Raw genomic sequence first — 22815 nt, forward strand, 5'->3', positions numbered from 1 at the left:
CTCTGTGAGTTATTTGTCATTATTGTTAATTCATTTTTCAACTTAAATATTACACCGCACAGAATAATGTTTTATTGATTGATTGCGAGATTTCTCTAAATTTTTACTATCGATTGTTTCCTAAAATGTGAGGTCCTGAAAACATTTAGGGAAACAGTGTGAATACCTGTCCGGATAAACCATTACGCGGGATTTCAATCACCACGGGAGGTCTCGTTGCGAAACGATGCTAATTGATAGAGAAAGCGGTATTATTCGGCTGTCGAAAGCGACGTCGAATAATCGTTATTCCCGTACGGAATAGAGTTTATTGGGTTTGGCCTCCACGACGGATCGTTCGCGTTACAGTAACGAAAATAAGGTCCAATTTATTATGAAACTCGAGGGCCAGCAACTCGGCCGTATTAATTTATTAGCGGAGCAATTTGAAATTTGAATATTCACGAGGCGAAAAATGTTAGAGAAGCGCCCCGTCCCTCTCGCGAGATATACCTCGTTGCCTTGACTCGAGTAATCGGCTAGCCGCAGGTTCAAATTAAATTGTAACAAGCGAGGAATAGTCGTTGGACTACTCAGACAAATTAAACATTTTTATTTCTTAAAGAAAAGAGAATGTAACGAAATTATACATGTGTGTGTTAAGTAAAGACTGAAAAACAGAATAAGGAAAGTGAATAAAATAATTCTACAAAACTGACTAACATTTATCTGAATGAAGCAATATAATGCAACTAGATTCAGGAACAAAGGACAAATGTAGAAAAACTGCAGCTGGATACTTTGTAATTTCTATGTGACTTGGTTATATATCAATCAAGAATAAATTGTCTCTCCAGAAAGTCGAGGGACGTTTTTACCACTGCGACCTTGAATTCCACGAGAGAAATTCTACCGTGAAATCGTCAGTAGTGTAACTAACTCTCCTTTCCTCCACCGCGAAATTCAATTTGTACAACCAAAGTGTTTGCGCGGATTCACCTTCGTCAAACTCGAGCGTTGATTAAAAAGCAGCCACCACTGCCGATGAAATTAACAACTTTTACCCCGACTTCGCACCGCCGCCGCAACGCTACTTAATCCGATTTTGCTCTTCCGCGAACAACTACTTTACGTCACCGTGTCAATCTTATCGCAACGTTACAAGCGTCGCTCGAAACAACACAAGACGAGTAACACACAGTCGATCACTAAACAGACGCATGAAACATGATTTAATAAAAAATAATCACTGGACCCACGATCGATCGACGGTTGAACCAACGGTCAACCATAAGCACTTCCGATCAGCGATTTCTACCAATGCTCAACCACTCGACCCTTGACCCTCGCTCGTCCAAGGCACACTCATTCCCCGTTTTCGGATCGCTCACCCATTCTCGATCCGCGACTCGCGCTCGGACCGAGACAGATCACTCTCGATCGTACGCGCGCGCGGTATCACGTGCTGCCTGCGGGCTCCAGGAGCGCGACGAGGGTGGCGCGGAATTGTCGCGAGGCGAGGAGGCGAAAGAAGCCGCGCGCGACGGCCGACGATCTACTGAAGCGACGTTATCACGGATACTACTAGCCCACTGGCCCTCATTCTTCGCCGCGGCGGCGTCGCCCCGACGTCCAACCCTCTTCTTCTTTCGAACGCGAACGGGGTTCTACCCGCTTGCGCAGGCGTCGCGACGGACGGCCCACCGTCCTCTCGGTGCAAACGCGGACACCTGTTCGTACCGGCGTTTAAAATGCGCTTAATAATCTCATTCAAAATAGATCAATTCTTTTTAACCCATTACCATCGTTATTAAGCATAATTATCCTGGTCAATTGTCACTCAGGAATCAACAGGAAGTAACACTGTCATTTATCGATTTTCGTTTAGGAATTTGGAAAATGAATTTTGGTTTAATGAAATACAGGAATATTATATCGATTCACTGAACAGTCTTATGGTAAATGTAAATGATTAAAAAGTTGTATTGAAAATTTAATATTAAATGATATATGAATTACTCTGTTAATTATTATGCGAAACGTTGTATCAATTATTACTGAAACACTGCATTAATTATTCTATTGAGCACTATGTGAAACAATGGTGAAGAAAGTTGGTCTGGGTGCGTGGGTGGTTGAAAGGTGTAAGGGTGCAGGATTGACGCATTTTCGGGTGACCAGGTCACGGTCTGCGGCGGGATCTTGGGGCTTATGGGGGTGGATAGGTCAAGGTGATTGTTTTTTCATTGATAAAGTGCTACGTTGAATCCCTGCGTAGGATGCGAATGCTAAACGAAACTTTATTTAAATCCTGTTTGTACAGGTCACGGTCTACAAATTTCCTGGCTTATGGGGGTGGATGAGCCATATTTTCTTCGTTTTTTTAATGGAATTCATCAGTTGGGAACAATTTGTGTTAAATGTGAATGTGCAACTGTTTAACTTTAGAAAGGATTCCGAATTTTGTATGATTGCTATTTCGAATCGTCCTCGGTAGCTTCGACGTCACACGAACTGTTTTTAGAACGAAAACGACACGCTCGTAGAGCTGGTTTCATTTTTGATAGGATTCCCAAAATTACAGTATTCTAGACGAAACCTTATTAGAATTCTCTAATAAAAGATTAATCAGCAAAGAAAATTCTATTCCAAGACACTTGGACGTTGGACTAATCATCGAAATTGATCATATATTTTACATTCTTCCATCCAGATGTTGATGATTCTGTAATTTAACATACAAAATTTTCATACTCTACTATAGTACTTCAATCTGTATTTTATAACAACATAAATTAATGAGGACAATTAAGAAACACAACTTTTACTTGTCATACAATTTTATTTCAAATTTCTTTGATATAAAACGAGCTTCTACAAACGAACTATGATTTAGTTTCACAAAGCGTACGAAGATAGAAAAAGAAATGAGAGGAACAATAGTGCTTTTGAAAATTTCGCGCAAGGAAACTTTTAACAAGCGTATCAAATTGACGAATGCCTGGGAAACAAGGAAAAATGCATTTTCCGGGACCATGACGAACCTGATGTCTTTCCGCCGCACCGGAAGTTTTCCACTTTACATTGTTTCAGTTGCTCGAGTCTCGTTCTCCTTCAGAAACCATTTATTCCGAATACGCGTACGCACTTCTAGTTATAAACTGAGACAGCATTAAAAGTTGTGCCTTGACATCTAATTTATGAATTTACTTATTGATGACTTTAATTAAAGAAATAATAATTATAACAAGCTGTCAAAATTGTTAAATTACAATTCTATACGTAAAGGAATCTAATACAATTATAAACTAAATTTCAGAGCAATTATAATTACTTAATTTTGACATCGTTACAAAGAGAATATCTACAAAATTTCATAAAAGTCAAATGGTTTTCCCTGTGAGACTCTCAGTCAGATTTGACTTGCTCCCCTCAGGAATTAATAAAAATCTGTGGAAAAATCTCATGAAAGGAATTTATTTCAAGAGGCTTGATCCGGAGTGGCTGTTTGAGCCAGTCAAGAAGCCGCTTAAGCCGGCTGAGTAGCTAATTAAGCTGTCTCAAAATGCAAACGTTATCGCGGAAGCATCACGTCGTTTCCTTCCACCAGACTGGAATATTCCGGTAAGCCGGGGCCCTGAGGGTTCGATCGTATCCCGTCACCAACGTTACGTTAGTTCCCCAATCTTTGACTGTCGTTAGCACGGATCAGCGAGCATCGATGCTTTGGGGCTTGTTCGCTTCTTTATTTATTAGCCCTGAGCCATCCCTTCAACTCGCAAAATATATGGTACACTCTAGATTTCTTTGTTATGCGAAAAACTCTATTAATTATTAGTTCGCTAAAATATTTCGAAAAATTTGTTATACGAATATATATATAAATCCTGATCATAATCTTATTTATGATATCATAATCAATGAAAGAAAGAAGATCATTAAGTACAATAGATATTACATGTGTCTGACCAATGCCTGACTTGTACTACTTGGAATTACTTATAGCCTTATTGTTCGACAAGTACTTGGACGTATTTCATGTACATTGCGATAAGAAAAGTGTCGAATCGTCAATAACGTCTTCGTTCAATAACTTCTTAATGTTTTATTAATTACTATACATATAAACAAGTTTTGAATTGAGAAGTACATGAACGAAGTGTAATCATACATATTATTATCTTCTCTCGTATATATTATTATTATTATTATTATTACACATATTATCTTCTTTCATACATACTCCATAATACTGACAATATTTAGTAAGTTCGGTAATACAGAAAACTTTTTCGTTAATTAAAAATTGAAAATTCTAAAACAATTGGAAGAAGACATGTAAAGAAAGACATTCTCTGAACAATAACTACTAGTACTACTAGGTAACACTCCCCTTTATTCGTACACTTCCTCGCCGGATTCTTTTTATACGAGGAGAACCACTTTGCGCTAACTATTGTCGCGATCCTCATTTAAAATGGAAATCCGACGCGAATGGAACAGTGACGTGCAACAAGTTTCCAACGCGGCATCGACGACTTTTCGACGGTGGAACGCGAAGCCTTTGAGCCCCTTCCCGGTTCTCGTTCGTCGATCGCTTTATTTCTTCATTAAGTCGATCTAATTAGGATAAAAGCACTCAGCTCGGCGCGGCGGCGGCAGCGTCTGAAGAACAAACAGGGCCAAAGCGTTCCATCCACGCCGGAATTATAATCACGCTAATGCAAATCCTGCGAATCTCGATCGAACTGAAATTGCATGTATTAAACGACGAATCATCCTTCACGCGTTCTCCTTTTCAAATCCCAAATGATGATTGTATCTTTCAATTTACTTCGAACTTGATTGATATTTTAAATCCGTCCAATGTGCAAAATTTTTTAAATACACAGATCAGTCAATTAATTTACGTCATACACATCCTCAATATTATACAAATTAATGCATTTCATCTAACAGTTGTTATAATGATTAATAAAATATCCAAATACAATTTTTCATACTATAGTTGATATAATATTTTATACAATAATTCATACATTAATTCAGCGTTTAAATAATAATTCGATTGATTATTGCAAAATGCTTGAAACTGGGTTGCATGTACAATGATGGGGAACTTGCTATGAAGAAAATTGCGCGGGACGCTTAAAATCCGATCGAGACTTCCGATCGATGAACATTGTGACAGGAGCGATGTGTACGGCAGCCTAAAACCTCCAGTTAGCGTGTAGCGATTGTCAGGCGAAAGCGTGTTTAACTCGATCAGCGTCAAGTGAGTTTCACGCGCGACGCGTTAACCGCGAGCCGGGAAATTCTCTAGTACGTCGCTCTTATCAAGCTCCAAGAGAAAGAGAGAGACACGCTCTGTGTATTTAAAGGATTAACCGTCACGGAATCAGCCCCCGATACGTACTCCAACTCGTCAAGCTGTGGATCTCTTCGAGTTGGTATCATTCGCCGAGATTCAAAAGTGAATAGAACGAAAGAAGAGTATTTATTCAACGAATTTTCCAATCGCAGCTTCAATTAAATACCATAAGAATATAAATTTTTCATAAAAAAAATGTAATGCCTGTATTTAGTAATAGTAGCTGTATTTAATTTTGTATGTTGTACAAATTCATTCTCTCACTTGATTTAAAACCAGTTTTAAGAAATATATCAGTACACGATAAAATTTATTCTTCACTAATTTTCTAAACGTTAACGCTTCTTTCAAAGATATGAGTGTTGAATAAATTTTCATTAAGCCATTATTCACGACTTAAATAAAGAGGTAAGCGCGATAACCATCTTCGTTCGTTTAAACGAAGAATTAACAGAAAAGCGTTGCGAGGTTTAATTAAAAGGAAATTTGCCGCGGTTTAGCGAAGCGAATCGCTTTGAAACGGAAGAAAACCGTGGATTAAAGGATAACGTATGCGCGGAATGTAAGGTAATGAGGATCGTGTATATTCGAGCCGTGAGACAACGATCGTTTGAGAATAATAAAGTCTCGAGAGATGCTCGGGAATCGAGGGTGAAATTCTCTTTTGCGGGTTTCAAAGTCATACCCAGGAAATTATGCACTGTAACGTATCAAGTGACTTCAGCACCTTTTTAAAGTGAAACGAGTTTCGTTTATCATTTTTACAACTGCAAGGACCAAATAAAAAGTGCTACGTTGATCGAATTCTAATATCGATCTTATGAACTCAATTATGGCAATACATTTTTCAAGATGTTCTATAACATAGTTTGATTTTACTGGACAATCAGAAACGTTTTGGATAAGTCTTTTTGCTACAAAGGAAATAGAAATACATAGGGTAGCTTTGATGCAAAATTCTGGCATATATTTTCCGAGGAAAGTGTACGTGTGTTTGCGGGTGAATTTCAATCATTTCAAGCATCGATCACGGGCCGACAGGCTTTTGCACTGCATTGATCGAGCCGCACGAGCATATTCAATCCGTAGAATGGAATTTCCTAAGCATGGTGGACTTCTATTCAACAAATGTATCTTTGACTTCTCTCGAATAGAAATCTCACGGTTGCTTACACGATGAATCGAACGTCATAAATAAAGGGGTCCCTCCCTTCTGACGTCGGATCGAATGCAGATTTATGGATTACAGTGTGAATCAATAATAATAGACGTATACAGCGAGCGACTACTGTTTCGTGAACTTTGTATTTAATGGAACTCATTAAATTAATGGCTTCTTGTGTTGTAACGTATAACACTTTGTTTTCAGAAAGCTTTTCAATAGCAATTCTTATTGCGTTGAAGTAATAAGAGTATTTAAATGAAAATTGTTTGTAACTCGATTACTCAAATGGATAAAAGTTTGTTGGACGTCATTCCTCAATGGTACTATCCTCATTGTATTTAATGAACCATGTGGCTTTTTTCCTGAATCCCGTCGAGACGAGATAATGTACCACAATATGATAACAAGTAAAGTTTTCATATCGTCATTATAAATAAATGAAAAGTATTACAGATTCAGTTGCATGCTCAATCTTCTGGAAACATTGCATTACATATATTATTAATATAAAGAATGAAAGAAGAATTACGTATATTATTATAATAAAGAAATGTATATATATAAATATGAACTGTAAAAGACGGTTTCAAGTTGAAGATACTATTTGATCTACTGTGCAAGTAGTATAAACATTCGTACGTCAGACAAGCTACGAAGAGAATGTATCAATAAGACTTTCTACATTTTTTCACGTAATTTATGTGTAATGGTGTTCATCATGAAACGTGCAATCTTATGCATAAAAGGAAACTTGTAATGCAGAATTAGCGTTTAGATGATTTTCACTGGAACGAACAACGCATAACCGTTTGCCAGTGAGATCGCTGTCAATATTAACCTACTTATGTTTGCGCGAGCGTCATATGTCTCGTGAAATCTTGGTAGCGATTGGAATGCGAGCTCGTCCCTGGTGGCACGCGGAAAATGTCCGAAATTTCCATAGCTTCCCGATTGTCCCTCGCCGTGGAAGTTCGATTTTCTCCCTCAAGCAATGCCAAAGTCTAAAGATAGTTGCACATCACTAAATGAACTGCGGACATTTTGTCAGTGTTGGTAGAAAATTTATTATAATAAATTGTAAATTAGAAAATTTTACGGTTTATGCAGTTAAATTAAATGTTAATTAAATTTAACATGATAATTATTATGAAATACAAGCAGGAAATTTAATTTTATTTCAGTTTGCTGAGGAATATATTTTTAATGCAGTGCACGTGTATGAAAATTCGTGCTGTTGGTCTTCTCGTTGGAGATTATTTTTTTATTTAACATGATCCATTATATATAAATCGAGAGAAATGTTCGTACCTCCCCTACTCGGTGAATTCCGTGATCGTGGACAAATTCGGAAAAACGATCAAAAATGCCAGCTGTATAAAGCAACAGGCTCTTGACCTAACACCCTCGATCATTCCGGCAGCAATTAACATCGTGATCCGGTCGCGTGATTTTCACTCAAATAATGACCGAAAAACCTGGCGAAGCTAATGTACTTGTCGCTTTTCAAATGAATTTTCTGCAAATTAAATAAGTAATTTTATCTCCAGTTATTAATTTCTAGGAAATGAGCAACTGAAACGTTATACCTTCGTTAAATTCATAAAATTACTAGCTCTAAGTGAATGTTCGAAAGTAGTGAACGTAGAAAAGGTCATAACACTAAGGATGTATAGGCTATACACTTAAACAATGCTAGTATGTAGAATTTATTATTATAGATTCCTATTACTATTCAAAAGCTACTTGCAAAATTTTAAATCAATTCATGGATTTTTTGAAAAAAAAAATAATGACTTCTATACTTTTTAGCACGTAACTATTTATTCCTAGCATTGTTCTTCCGACGTCGGATTTCTTTTTAATTATAGGAAATGCATTTTTCTAAGATACATAAATTTTTAGGATTGACTGTATAGCCAATACATCCTTAAGCATCGTATATCTGTAGAGAACGTATATCTATTAATTATAATTTAGACATTTTTGCATTATTAAATTTCCTACTGTTTAGAGTGCTTGAATTACTATTCATAATCTGTTAATAACTTTATAAGTGATATAGAAATTGGAATGTGGCGTTGTAGCCGCAGAAGGTCTATTCGTTCATCTAGTTCGTGTTATCACTATTTCCCTGTAGTATCAGCAACAGTTAAGCATTAGACTACTTACTGCTGCTAAAATAACATCCGAAAATTGCGGATGTAGGTAAATTAAATTAATGATATGTAACAATATTATAGTAGTAATATAGGATTAGATTTATTATCTAGTATTACTTTTTCCGCATTCATGTAATCTGATATTCTAAATAAGAAAATGTTACCCGGAAAGCTCGTACCTTCGATATAGGTGGAAAGCGCGCTACATCCAGTTTCCACTAGTTGGAGCTTCGTGATCCGTTTTCCAAAATAAAAATTATCCCACGGAGATCCTGTACTATTTTTCAAATCGATGAATACGAATTAGTACGTAGTACTTTGTCTTAACTTTTATAGAATATATGACGCGAACTGACGAATATTTGACTCCATTAGAATTTAATCAATTAGAATTGTGTCTTATCGTAAGAAATCAATTTAGAATATAGTTGTAAACTTACATTATGATATTGTACTTGACGATAAAACAAACTTCATTTGTTAATACGCATAAAAATGACAATACTGACATCGTATCTCTACAATTTCTGCGACACTTTCGTGACCGTCATTTGGCAAAGTGGTTAGACAGAAGGGTACTCGGAAATTTAATGGCTTTTCGCAGAAGTTCCTCAACAGAATTTGTAGAAAATGGAATTAAAGGGTAGGTAGAATCGAAACGGATCACTTGGTTATAGTTAAAGTCTATCGTCAATTGAATTTTCTTCAGTCGTTTAGTGAGTTTCGTTCGAGTCGGTTGATTTTTAAACGAAACGAAGCGAAGAAGAAATGAGAACAAACGGATTACCTACAACAAAATTGAGATGCAGTAGGTCTTATATTTTTTTTCGATAGAATCACGAGCGTCGAATTAGAATTACAAATTCTATATAATTCATGCATTATACTTGGAATACAAATTCTATATAACTTATGCAATTATGCTTGGAATATCTATCACGTAGAGAGTTGGGCAAACTTCGCGCAAACTTTGAAAAGAATTTCGCGCGCTTATTGCAAAAACACCGGGCTGCACGGATTTCAATATATCGTCAGAGGCGAGACTACCTTTGAGAGAATCATTTGGTTGATGGTAAAAAAATAATTACAGTCCGTCTCTAAATTTTACTTAGTTTCAATGATTAATATTTAAGGTCTGCACATCGTCAGTTTTCTTTTGCGTGACGCTAATGTTGCGCCTATGGCAATATTATTCGGACAATCCAATAGTGACCACAATTGACACGACGAATCCTGTAAGCGAATTGCATTTCCCTGGAGTCACTATATGCAACAACAATAAAGTGTTTAAACCTCACGCTGATAACATTGCTAAAGAATTGTGAGTGATCATCACTTCAATGCCTTACGACTTTTTACAGGAAATCAATGTAAACTTTGTAATTATAAATTATAGAAATTTTATTTTTTATTGTAATTTGTAATTGCAATCTCAAGATACATTATTAGTGTGTATTGGGGGAAAACCTTGAAAAAATGGTAATGTTTTAAGGCTGATGAAGGGATTCGATAATAGCATGAGCAACAAGCTGTTCTCCTCCCTAATGAAACTGATACGGCCAGATAGAATGAAGATCGATAATGGAACGGCAACGCGGGCTCTCGACATACTCGGTTACACCGTCGAGAAACTTATGTTTGAGGTAAACAACGCTATTCCTCTAATCATCTCCCTTTACAAGGACATAATTGATTTAGAAGCGAAGGCAAGTTTGTCAGAAAATTACGTTTACTCTCTAAACCTTTAGATAATTTTACATCAGTTCTGACAGTTGAGAATGCACTTATTATTTGCATTATTAATTGAATTCATATTTTATTTTTAAGACATTGTACATGTGATAAAAGTTTTATACGATGAAAGGTACAATTTTTAAGTGCATTTCTTCGTAAAGTGAATGCATTTTTTATCTTGCAGTTGATGCAACCTTGTAACTTACTCTTAGCAAGGTGCTCCTGGTTGGGCCAACTTTACGACTGCAGTAAAATCTTCAAAACTGTAAAATCGAACGAGGGATTCTGTTGTGGATTCAATTATCATTTCGATTTATTCAACGATTACAAGTAACGTGCAAATACATCAAGTTTTACTTTGTATTTTCCACCTATTTTTTGTAATTAATCCATTTTAGCAAAGAATATCCTTGGCTAATTAAAGTAACGAACAATTCACTGGATCTGAATTCTTCTGAACCATTACCAGGCGTCGAAACGATTCTGGTATTTACATTGCACACATTTTTAAATATAATTTCATTATTGAATTCAATTATTATCTGAGTTCTGTAATGAACCTTCCATAAGCCTCCGTAAGATTTTTCAGTAAACTATTTTAGTGCAATATTCGATTAGATTTCTTACAATCAATAAAAAAAAAATAGAATAGATTAGAACTCCGTAATTCTGGCAATGAATGAAAGGACAGATAAGCGTGCGAATTTTCTTTATATGTACTTCAGCAAGTGCCCGGAACCGGTCATGACATTGGCCTGGCGGTCGCGTTGAACGTTGACGTTAAAAATTACAAAAGTTCTGTAAGACAATTCGTGGGAGCGACGGTGTTGATCCACGATCCGTTAGATTATCCGGATATCGGGGCGCAATCCGCCACTTTGCAACCGGGCCACGTAATGTCGGTGACACTCGGCGGCACAAAAATAAAGAGCTCGGAAAATATCCGGAGCATACCATTGCGGAAAAGGATGTGTCTGTTCGACGACGAGGTAGAAATTTAAAAATAGAACATAGCAAGGAATTCAGTTTTACCTTAAACGCATTTCGTTCGACCCAGAGAATTCCTAGAGGAGTAAAGTTGTTTGTGCAAATTATTTTTAGACACCGGGAGAACGGAAGTACAGCTATCGAACTTGCATTTCAGAATGTACGCATCGAAAACTGTATGGTTCTTGCGGGTGCTTGCCTTTCTTCTACCCAAAGGACCGTGAGTTCTTTCATACCAATTGCTCTTTTTTCTCAACCACTTTATGTACATTTTACTAACGTGCAATGTTTCGCCAGATCCAAGCGATCGCACTTGTTACTTGACTGACATGGATTGCATTTTAACTCGTATGAGTGAGTCGATGGCAAATTATTTGATCTTTTGTAATCGAGTCTTCGAAATCTTATTTGCATTTTGTGATCAGGGAGTTTATCGAGGGAAGAATTACGTGACTGTAAATGCCTTCCGCAATGTAACGACAAGAGCTACGAAATGGTCTCTGAATCGGTGGCATTGAGCAACGTGGAATTCGAGTCCGAACTAACGTAAATATTCGTATAATAAAAAATATCCAGATTATACATGTAAATAACTATAGACTGTACAAACATAATGAATGCTACAATAATTGCATCAAACAGATTTAATTAATTAAATACAAACGCACGTGTTTATAGACGTGGTTTAGATGTGAAGCAGATGTCATTTCTGTACATATACTTCCGCGACGGAACGTTTCTCGAATACCGCAAACGGACTATCTTGGGATGGGACAACCTCCTCGGTAAGAAGGCATCTTCTTCTTTGTCCCATTTAATTAAATTATTGACAGAATAGTTTTAGCCGCCTTCGGAGGTATCTTCGGTCTCTGTCTCGGTGGCTCGGTGATCAGCTTAGTCGAATTTCTATATTACCTCGTAAAAGACTTCATTTCCGTCCGTAAAGTGAAAAGAGAACAACGGAATTTGCCAGCTGCCTCGAAATTGTTCATTTCCGTTCCCGCGAACATGGACTTGGACAAATACAGTAAATCTAATTTATATGGACGCACCCTGTTGGAATGGGACCATCCCCAGCCAGGTCGAAAATGTCCTGATTTGAAGCTTAACATGTATTATGAATAATTAAATTAATGATAAAATAGTTCTTAATCGGTTTAATAACATTATTTTTCATTACACTTGATTGATTGTCTTCTTATAAATACGTAATCAAACGATTGCACTGGAGATAAAGAAATTTGTTAGGATGATTAATAACAGGTGGTACAAACGAAAGGGAATAATTCTGTATTGAAAGAAACCGGACTTGTATTAGAATAATAAAGAAATTAAGAAAATTTCATTTCGAAAATTTTACTTCAAAAACTGAAACTTATAATGTATCTTTTGTCTACGAAATATCTCATTTTAATGTGTTATTCTAAACATTACAATTTTTGAGAAACACGTTTAGAAGACAAAGAGGTGATAGAAGTGGCGATAAATTACAAATATACGTTTACGCATTCCATTTTATTTACGTTGACGTCACTGGACTCGATTTGTTGCATTGCATAGCTCCGTGGCGCGCTCCTTTTTATGGTATCGCTCCGCCTCTGTGCGCCGTCGTCCCCGATCAAAAGCCGCTTCAGATTCGAAAGAAAACGACGGCTCAACAAGCAGTACAGCACGAAATTGGCTGAACTTGATATTGCACTCAGAAGTGTCGCGTACATGCGAAACCTGAAATATCTCGCAAGTCCGGTTCATCAAATGTTTAACGAAAACTTCGACGATTATTGATCGATGTCTTAATCAAATAAATTGTGTCATAATTTTAATGCAGTAATTTCTCAAGCTTTCCGTAATGAAAAATTGTAATAAAGTACAATTTTATAAATTGTGATTAAAAAGAATTGAACGCTTTACCATCTGATAACAGACTTGATAAATCGATTCATGTGACGTTTTAAATGATGAATTCACCTTTCCATCCAATATTCAGAGACCTTCGTCAGGTCTCCACCGTAGAGGAGGGTAAGTGCGCTGAGCCGCGAGGCGAAATGAGTTGGCACCTCGCCGATAAGGAACACGAACACGATGCCAACCAGCATCACGGTCATCCGTGCTTGATCCTGAAGAACAATAAAACTAACACGATTCGGCCGTCCTTTACTCTAAAACTGGTGCGAACTTTATTATTTCATGTGACTTGTAAGTGAGTGCGAAAGATATTTGGTAACCGAATAAAAAATGGATCTTACTTGAATGTTTATTCAGACACGCTAAAGTTAAGATAGTCGACGTAATCTTACGCGTCAGCTAATTTACAACGTAGAATGAAACATTTTCTTCGAAATGATTGTATTTATAGATACGTGATATAAAAATTATTGGTGGAAGTGTCTAAAATAAAATATACGGAATTCGCATATCATGCGCGGACTCACATGATTCCTAGAGAGTTATAAAGATATTTATAAGTACCGGTTGGATTATAAATAGCCGTGTCGAATCGCGTGTGCTAGCCCGATAGAACTTTAATGAAATATTGAGGACAGCTGTAACTTGGGATTAACGTCGTACTACAAGAAAAATATTAATAGAACTTCGTACTTTATCATTCTGCTCTTGTGCTGAATTTAATCATTTGGAACTGTCCTTCCTATCGTTCATTACGACATACTTCAACTATAATTATTTACCCTTAAACGATTTCCTCCTCGTACGTTTCTTCCTTGTAACACCGATTGCCTTTTCATCAAAGTCTTCTTCAGGGATTGACACATGATCATATTCGCCACCAGTAGAAGTACAGTTGGTATTATAGCAAATACCACAAAATGTAGCCAGTTCTGAAGATCATACAACCTGTGGATCAATTGTAATTTCTATTCTCTTTAAAGTTTACAATAATCAGCAGTATAAGTAGGGTAGATGTGATGTAATACTTTTGCTCTGATGTTATTAATCATACACGCAAGGAATATCGTGTTTAATGATTTTATCAAAATACACCGTGAATTTATAAAGATGAAAATGCTTGTATTCCTGTTGAGCTTCGTAACGAAACGAAAGCTGACTCTGCCAAATGATTTCGATACATAAAGTATTTTGAGAACGTACCACGAATGAAAGAAGCTGGTCGTAACCAGGTCTCCGTTCTCATTGTACGTGTAGATGAAGCAGTAAGGAATATTGATCAGAACTGCCAGGCACCCAGCGAAAATCATCAACTTCCTCGCCAAGCGATGGTCGCAGAACTTGGGCGGTTTGCACCTATTCAAGCTGTGGAGAAAAATTTCTTGGCGAACTTGCTTTGTGACTTGTAGTTCAAAGCGGTCGAACGTTTAGGGCGATCGAGTTCGCAGGACGTAATTACGAGTTAATTATAACTTCGAAAGTAATTAGAAGTTTGGCGGTGAACCACGGGGAGGGGAAATAAAAATTGGTTACGGAGCGACGGAGGATTACGAAACAGGTTGCTGCCGATGAGAAAGTAGCGCTAATGAAAAATGGAACATCGTAAGTATGTTCCTTTAATAAACGTCTTGTTCGAGCAGTTCCTTTGAAAATTTAAGAAGGAAAGCTCTTTACAATCTCTATTTGTTAATTTATCTTGTTGCGAAGCGAGGAACCAGTTGCAGAAATGTATTTGTACGTTTATACTAAAATTATAAGTTTTTACTCAGAAGTTATAATTAGATTAATGCGTCCGTAGAAAAATGAAATGTGCAGAGATTGTAAAAGAGACGCCATAAGCTTAAATGATAACAGATCACATTTCTGTAATTTGTACTATAAAAGTTCGTATAAATTAATGTCATTCCATCCACAGTCTAGTTGTAATTAATCAAATTAATCAGCTGGACAAAATTCTTAACTTCAATACAAATGCATTATAACTTTCATATTTCAATACTTCAAATTTCTTTTAATATTTTAATTAAGTTTTTTGTTACCTAAAAACGGTCACCAGTCTGTCAACAGCGACGAACATGGTGGCCCAAACGGTGACATTTGACGTGACGGAGACGACCGGTAAATAAACGAACACGTCGAATTCCAGCCAGCCGTTTTTACACCAAAAGACACCTCGCGCTAATCCGGAAAATAGGAGCATCGAACAGGTGACGAGATCGGCAGCAGCGAGAACTGTAAAAAAATGTAATCAACGCTAATTAAAGATACACGATAAATTGCAATTCCCGACTTCATGTAAAAAATTATATCAGCTGGGAATAATGAATGAAAATTAATACAGATGGCAAATGGTATTAATAGAATGGAAGTAAATGCATACGAGAGTAATTAGATGCTTCTGACGTGAGCTTAATGTTGAAAATAACGTGTTTAACTTGGAACTTTTTCAATTAACTTGTCTCGACACTATTTAATTGTTTATTTATTTACGGGCCGAAAGACTCCATTGCAAATAATGAATACAAAGCAGTAAATAATGCAGAGTAGTAAAACATGAATTCCGCTAGTGTGCATTGACAGGGAAATAAGTGAAGTAAGAAAGAAAAAAAAAAGAAAAAAAGATAGTAAATTTTGATTCTATACAAATATTCATTTGACAAGAGAGAATTTTTATCTTTTCGTTTAACTCGACGACGACGTGTTGAATTCAATTATCGATTTTAGGATTAACCGTTGGCCGACGGATCGGAGAGAAACTAGGTCATATTTGAAACATCCCGGGGAATTTTTAAAGCCACTTAGGAATCATACTTTTTTCGATTAATTACTTTTACAAACATATTTACTATTAATTGTTCGACGTTCTATTAAATTGCTAAATTTCGTTAGGTCTGTCAAGATAAGAATATTTCTTTAGAAATAAGCGTTGACTTTTCCTATTTCTGGAAAGGTAAGTTAAAAATTTCTAAGGATACAAATTTCATAATAAAACATTTATAGGAAGTGAAACAATGGGACTGATTTTCTAAAATCACTTCCGACGAAGTCCTTACGGATGCCAAGTCAACTCCTACAATCGACAGAAGTCGGAATAGAATCCAGGAAGGGTTGAAATAGTTTCGACTGAAAGTAAAACGATTCAAGTTCCACGGCGAAGCGGCATTAAGCTGTTAAGCGGCTTGGAACTCGATCCGACCTGTTAAATACGTGAACACGGACGCCTTAAAATTTCCCTCGCTGAGAACTCGTAGTATTAAAGCGTTCCCGACAATTCCGAGGACCGAGGCTATCGGAATCGCGATGCTGTAAACGATTACGCTGTGAAAAGTCGGTAGCGTCGTCCAGAGACTGATTCCATCCAGAAATATTCCCTGCGACGATCTGCAATGAAAGAAATCATTTTCATCTCTAAAACAACGTGAATCGATCATAAGAATTTCTCGCGTTCTTTTTTTAATACGTTCTAATACTTCATTCTCGATTTTGTACAAAATGTCTGCGCTTTCAAGCAGATTGATGTATTTATTCATTAAACCGAATTACACAAATAATCGGTGTATGTTAAATTCCATAATTATAGCTTAAATGGTATGAAATTCGTCGTAATTTGAGTCAGAATACCTTTTGCAAATCACCGCCACTTGTTCACTGGAATTTACCGTGGCAGGGCTCGTCATTGTTCACTCTGGGAACGTGACTGGTAGCGCGACAAATTTTTAAGCCATTCTCTGGAATAAAAATTCGTAGGAGGCAGCAAACGCGTTCGGCGGGACCCAGCTGGGAAAAGGAGAGGAAATTAGAATCGTATCCGACTTTAAGAACCGACGTGAATTGAACGCTAATGAAATGACTCTGGCTCGTTTAATCGTGATTAAACGACCCTCCTTTGTCTGGATTCTTAAAAGGCGAAGTCCTTCCGCGGTCGTCAACAAATTAATATTATATTTTCGGGAAGCCTGAAGAGTATGAATTATTATAGTAATTTCAGCTAGTACTTTATAAGAAGATCAATGGATAAAAAATTGGAAATAGAAACTTCAAACTGTCCGTTGAATAAAAATTGCATGGACCGTTCCACAGGCAATAGCATATTTTTAAATCGAATCTAAATGAATTCAATTTATTGCAATTACTAGTTTCAATTCGTGAGAACATTCCAGCACATGATCCAATTTCCACTGTTTCGTCGGGATTAAAACAACTGAAAAGCGGCGTTTCATTTGATTTCGAAGATCGGCGAACAAACTGACGAATAAAATGAGTCCTTGTTATTCGTGTCCTTTAGAATTCAGTCGGCGACGACAAGCTCGAACACACGTCCACCAGAGTTTATCGGCAAACGGGTGGCAGTCTTTGAATCGAAGCGAACCGTTCGTTCATTACGCGATTGCGATTTCTATCGAAGAAAAAGACACGCTTTTGCGGTTCAGTTCGTTTCGTCTGGAACACGTGAATAATAATAAAACCTCGCCTCTCCCGTTTCAAAGCAAAGCACCCAGCTTCTTTATACATCCAGTGTAACCATAGAATCTTGGGAGGAGCTCGTTTAAAATAAATTAATCGTGATTATTTTACAAACAAATAAATTCAGAACTAAGGTAACGAATATGACTTTCTTATCAAAATTATTAATAAATAAATCCCTCAACCCTGATTATCACCTTGAACGATTCGTTCCTAAAAGAGGGCGAGTGACGATTTAAATTGAACTGGCAGAACGAATGGTACTGTTAAAACTAGAACCGTTGACAAGTGTTTTAAAGCTTGCATTTACGAGAGGCGTCAGATAAACTGATAATGAATATGCAAATGTCCCGGACCAGGTGAAATCGATACACGTTGAGCTCGTCATATCTGATTCGGTATAGATGCTCTATTAAAGAAGATTTATGAAACGAGCAAACAAAAGCGCAGTGGTGCTAATAGAATGACAATGCAATACGTGAATCAACGATATTAATTTCTCGTCTCGCTGAAACATCAAAGGAAAACCACGTTTTTCAGTTCATTTGTTAAAAACTCTGTTTCATTTCTATCGAGACGTTTCATTTAATTAAGGAACAAATACTTTCGACGATATTTAACTGTTTGAACTTTTAATCCTTTTGAAATTTATCCGCACTTTAATTGGCAGTTCTATCACTTTTTATTGGTAATACAAAGTTCGACAACGTCATTGGATTTCTCGAATGCTCCCAATGAAAGGTGAAGCTTAACCATGACGAATGGCGAACAAATTTCTTTCGATTAAACGTAATGGAACGGTACCGATGATCCATGACATATAATTATAATCGATAGGACCGGCGACCTTTTCCTCGTTAATTGCGCAGCTGACGCGCGCCTTGTTGCTGCAAACGATAAATTGGAGGTAATCGAATTTCGAACAATCATCATTAGCAATTATTATAACAAAGTCAAAAGGAATTCTTTTATCTGTAAATAAAAATATGCGATATTTCTTCAAAAAAACACATACGCGTATCTGCTATGAGTTGAAGCAGGCAAAATTCTTGTTCACTTTTTTTTATACATATAGTATAAAAGTATGTGCGTCATGCAAGAGAATTACTAAATATGGAATGCTCTCTGCAGAGAGCAGACGAACAGGTTTACCGACGACGAAATTTTTTTTATTACAACGACGATAAAAAATTAACATAGGGGGCAGATTCGTCTTGATCATTTTTCAAGCGTTAACGAACGAGCTTTGATGTATCCATGGTAACAACCGTGATAACGGTTATCGATCACCCACGGTTCTCAGCACCTTCCGTCAGCTCGGTCGCGAGTATACGATAAATTAATAGCGGGGAAATTTCGAGTAGAAGGAGTATCGAAACAATACCTGCAACCCGTGTATTAACTGGAGCGGGTTAATTTTATTTCCGGAAATTCCACGCGGACCAATCAGCCCGCGCTGCGCCGGGTTCTTGCGACACCGTAAAATTACCGATACCGACCCTAGCCTCACCGTTTTAGCCACCCCCTTTCGATTGCCCTCCCCCAGATCCGCTTTAGGTCACCGAGTAAATTCCATAGATTCAGCAAGAGTTATCAAATCGGTCTTGGAATAACGCGAAACATTCGAGGAACGTGAAATAAAAACGAAAATTAGGGAGAGATTAAGCAAATAAGATTGATTTACGGAAAGTAAAAAGACGTACAATTATTTTGTCCAGCTTTTTATTATAGGAGCCCAACATTCTCGTATCACAAGGTTTTTATTACAATAATGTTTCAAACAAATTAAGATTACCTTATAATTGTCCACTAACGTAAATCACGTAAATGTAAAATGGCAATGATAATGCATCTGAATTTCCTGCTTAATGTACCATTTTTTTATCGTCTCGTATATTGCTTAATCGGGATTCGCGTAACGCTCGAAAAAAGTCTACGAGCAGAATATAAAAAGAGTAAAGGAGGGGGGGATTATTATTTTCGGTAGAGCAGGCTGGCCTGTTAATTGAATTCCGCGTTTTAGCAGGCCGTACGCGCGCGTGCCATGTGCCGCATGTTTAATCAGGGAGCCATTTAATTAAAATTTTAATTATCATTCTGTTTTCAAGATACCGTCGCCTCGCGTGCTGCGCGTTTTGTTTTTATTTACAGAATTATCGCCTTTACTCGAACCTCGTCCCGTTATCCCTATCATTCTTTTATATGTATACACGTGTTTATATAACTTCTTCATCGTGCAATTTGCACATTATTCATCGTTTCTCGCAATTGTCGATTGTTGATCGAAATTCATGGAAATTATTATAATAACGATTTGAATAAATCTCTCAAAGGACAGCGTTTCCTAGAACGTATTTCAACATTTTCAACCATCATATCGAATGAATAAATAATCTGACTTCTCTTTTAACCTTCCTAATTTTTTAATTTCTCGTTTTTAAATATTTTATATTATCGATCAATTATCATAACAAAATATCGTTTCATTCTTCAAATGTTTAAATCACATTTTAATAACGTTTTACATATTTTCATTGTTGGGAAGACGTACCTCGAACGCAAAAGATGGTAACAAAGTTACGCAAATGAATATGCAACTCGCTGTGCAAAATTTAATTACGATCGAAAATAATTACCGTGAGACGTATACAGTTCTGTGTTACACCCACAGGAACAAAGCTTTGCAAGTACTCTATTAATGATATATAATATATTGCAGCTCTTTCAAATAATTAAATAATAGCGACAGCTGCGTCAATTAAGTATTTAATTAATTTTCTTACTCAGTCTCAACATCAATAATATATTATATAATAATATACTCTTCTTATCATTAATCTTTCACATATACAATCACTCATCCTCGCCATGTTCCTAATAAAATAAATCTAACAATAATACATAAAATATAATCAATTAAACGACGTGAAATAAATTAAATAATCTTCTCAATCTCGAACTGAGAGCATGAAATCTAAGCTGCGTGTGTAAATTTGAAACACTGCTTTTATTACAGCATGATAACTTATAATTCACGAATCCGAAGGCAGCGTAATTGAATAATCCTCTTTAAAATAATCACCGAAGCCGGTGAAATTAGATTTCGCGATACTTCGCCAAGGATTACGTTTTCATCGCGAGTCACGTTGTACGTGCATACGTATTCGGCTCTCTGCGCACTCGGAGAAATATTAGAAATGTTTCGCATAGCTGAAAATCTCTGTGAGAGAGAAATGTCGAATAATATGTACTTACTGTTGCACGACGGAAACGTCCGAGGAATTTCCCTGGCTAGCAATGAACAGTCAAACACTATCAATCATCTCATTTATGCTTTCATTATGCGAAACATTTAGACTCTCTACTCCTATTTTAATCGAAAAGGTCATACTAGTAATTCATAATATTTAAATAAATGGGTCATGATTTTCAATAAACGTACAATTTTATAATATTGCTCCTTTTTTTGGTTATTACTGCAGGCTAATGAAATTGAGAAAAATTGTTAATTAGTAGAAGGACGGTGATCCTGGGTTCCCTTGCTGACTTAATCGGGTTCATCAGGACAGGTGTCGCTGACACACGTTTCTCGTAAGTGACGTGTCTAAAGATAGTAGCATTGTCTCAGGGAAGCGGGCCTCTTTCTCCCCTGTCGAACTCTCGAAAGGGCCACTGATCTATGAATAGGCGGTGGCTAGGTAGCTCTTTGCCTTCTTCTTTACTTACTCCTCTTGTAATCCCTCCTCGTCAACCCTTTTTATCAGGCTTCACTCGACGCTGCTGACACAAAGAAGGTGTTAGGCACCGGCGATCTCGATTTATGGAACAAACCGAAAAATGTTGCGTGGTTTTTTTATGTCTCTCCCAATTTTCTGGCTGGTCAGACGTTGAAGTGATTAATGATAAAATGTGTTTTGTAATCGTGTCAAGAAGCATTCACGTCATTTACAATACATTATGCAATGATTTAATATTGTAAGAAGTCTCTGAAAAGAATGTTAAAAAGCACCGACTTCGGTCCCTCTGTGAATTCTAAATACTAAAAAAGCTGAAGGATTCTCAGTTCTTTATCTGAAACATGCACGTATCCTTGCCTCTCCTTCAAAAATGTTTGAGAAGGAAGCCAAGAGATTTACGCGCAGATCGAAGACGAATTTGCTATACGGAATAATGTTACAAGAACATTTTATCACATATCGCGACGGAACGATGTCCAAGGAGCGTTTACTTTTACCTATCACATACCCTATTTTTGCTTCTTTATTTACTTAGTAGTGTCCATTATAGGTCCATTATATTCACCCGAACAAGAACAGAGTTCTATAGAAACCCCGAGGTGGACCGGAAGGAGCTTTTCTCTAGCTTTCAACGATATTTCCGCTTCAAAGATAGAGGAATTTATTGTTCAGCTACCGGCTTTTCAGACGTCTTCTTTTGAGATGCATGTAGCACCTTATGAACTTCTCTTACGAGTCTTGAGAGATTGAATAATAAAATATTTCATATGGTGATAGATCAAGATAATTGATGAAGCATTAAATTCAAGCAATTTATCACAAGGTGTACGAAGATATTTGATAAGGAATTGGGCCAAGATAATTGATGAATTATTACATTTATGCAATTCAGGAGGTATTGTATGAAGAACGGAATTCATGCAGTTCATGAGAAAGTGTATAAAAATATTTGACGAAGAATTGAATCAAGATAATTGATGATTGATAATTGGATGAAAATATTTGATAAGGAGTCGAATAAAGATAATTGAATCGGAATGAAGATAAAGAATTTCACGTCCGTCGGTCGTCAGTTGACTAAAGTATTTAATAACACACTGCATAATTTAGTCTTGGCAATTTATATGAGTAACTGATAAAGAATTGCACGAAGCATTTTCCCCATTTAATTATCCCATAAATGTTTAATATTAGATTATAGGATTTCTACAGACATTTCTTTATCCGCACGAACCTGGATTTCTTTATCGCGTTTCACGATCAAGAACAAGCAATAGCGACTGCTGCCGCGGGACATTTTTATTCGAACCCGGA

At 36.7% G+C, this 22815-nt stretch overlaps 3 protein-coding genes across 5 annotated transcripts in view; 1 reads left to right on the forward strand and 2 right to left on the reverse strand.

Annotated features, from left to right (window-relative positions):
- 5-HT2B (5-hydroxytryptamine receptor 2B) overlaps positions 1–1519 on the reverse strand; it is a 65752-nt gene extending 64233 nt beyond the window's left edge. For 2 of the 3 annotated variants that reach the window (XM_026819240.1, XM_026819239.1), the window contains exon 1: positions 979–1519. The gene's annotated coding sequence lies outside the window, so the exon portion shown is untranslated. The remainder of the gene's footprint in view (positions 1–978) is intronic. The other variant, XM_026819237.1, reaches the window with a different exon arrangement.
- Positions 1520–9394: 7875 nt separating this feature from the next.
- Positions 9395–12714, forward strand: LOC108631788 (pickpocket protein 28). Its single transcript, XM_026819196.1, has 12 exons — positions 9395–9482; positions 9619–9746; positions 9808–9995; positions 10167–10317; positions 10593–10738; positions 10807–10894; positions 11134–11397; positions 11510–11615; positions 11693–11749; positions 11821–11941; positions 12074–12180; positions 12240–12714. The coding sequence occupies exons 1-12, from the start codon at positions 9443–9445 to the stop codon at positions 12518–12520; spliced, it is 1677 nt and encodes a 558-aa protein (XP_026674997.1). The 5' UTR covers positions 9395–9442; the 3' UTR covers positions 12521–12714.
- A 75-nt stretch (positions 12715–12789) lies between these two features.
- Positions 12790–16977, reverse strand: LOC108631789 (putative G-protein coupled receptor 139). Its single transcript, XM_026819197.1, has 7 exons — positions 16960–16977; positions 16618–16681; positions 15340–15532; positions 14504–14665; positions 14083–14248; positions 13364–13512; positions 12790–13120 (listed from the first exon to the last, which is right to left on the reverse strand). Exons 1-7 carry the CDS (start codon positions 16975–16977, stop codon positions 12883–12885), a joined length of 990 nt encoding a protein of 329 aa, XP_026674998.1. The 3' UTR covers positions 12790–12882.
- Between the last annotated feature and the right edge of the window lie 5838 nt (positions 16978–22815).

The sequence above is a fragment of the Ceratina calcarata genome, unplaced genomic scaffold (genome assembly GCF_001652005.2).
Source record: "Ceratina calcarata isolate Rehan_Ccalc_2016 unplaced genomic scaffold, ASM165200v1 scaffold97.2, whole genome shotgun sequence".
Lineage (NCBI taxonomy): Eukaryota > Metazoa > Arthropoda > Insecta > Hymenoptera > Apidae > Ceratina > Ceratina calcarata.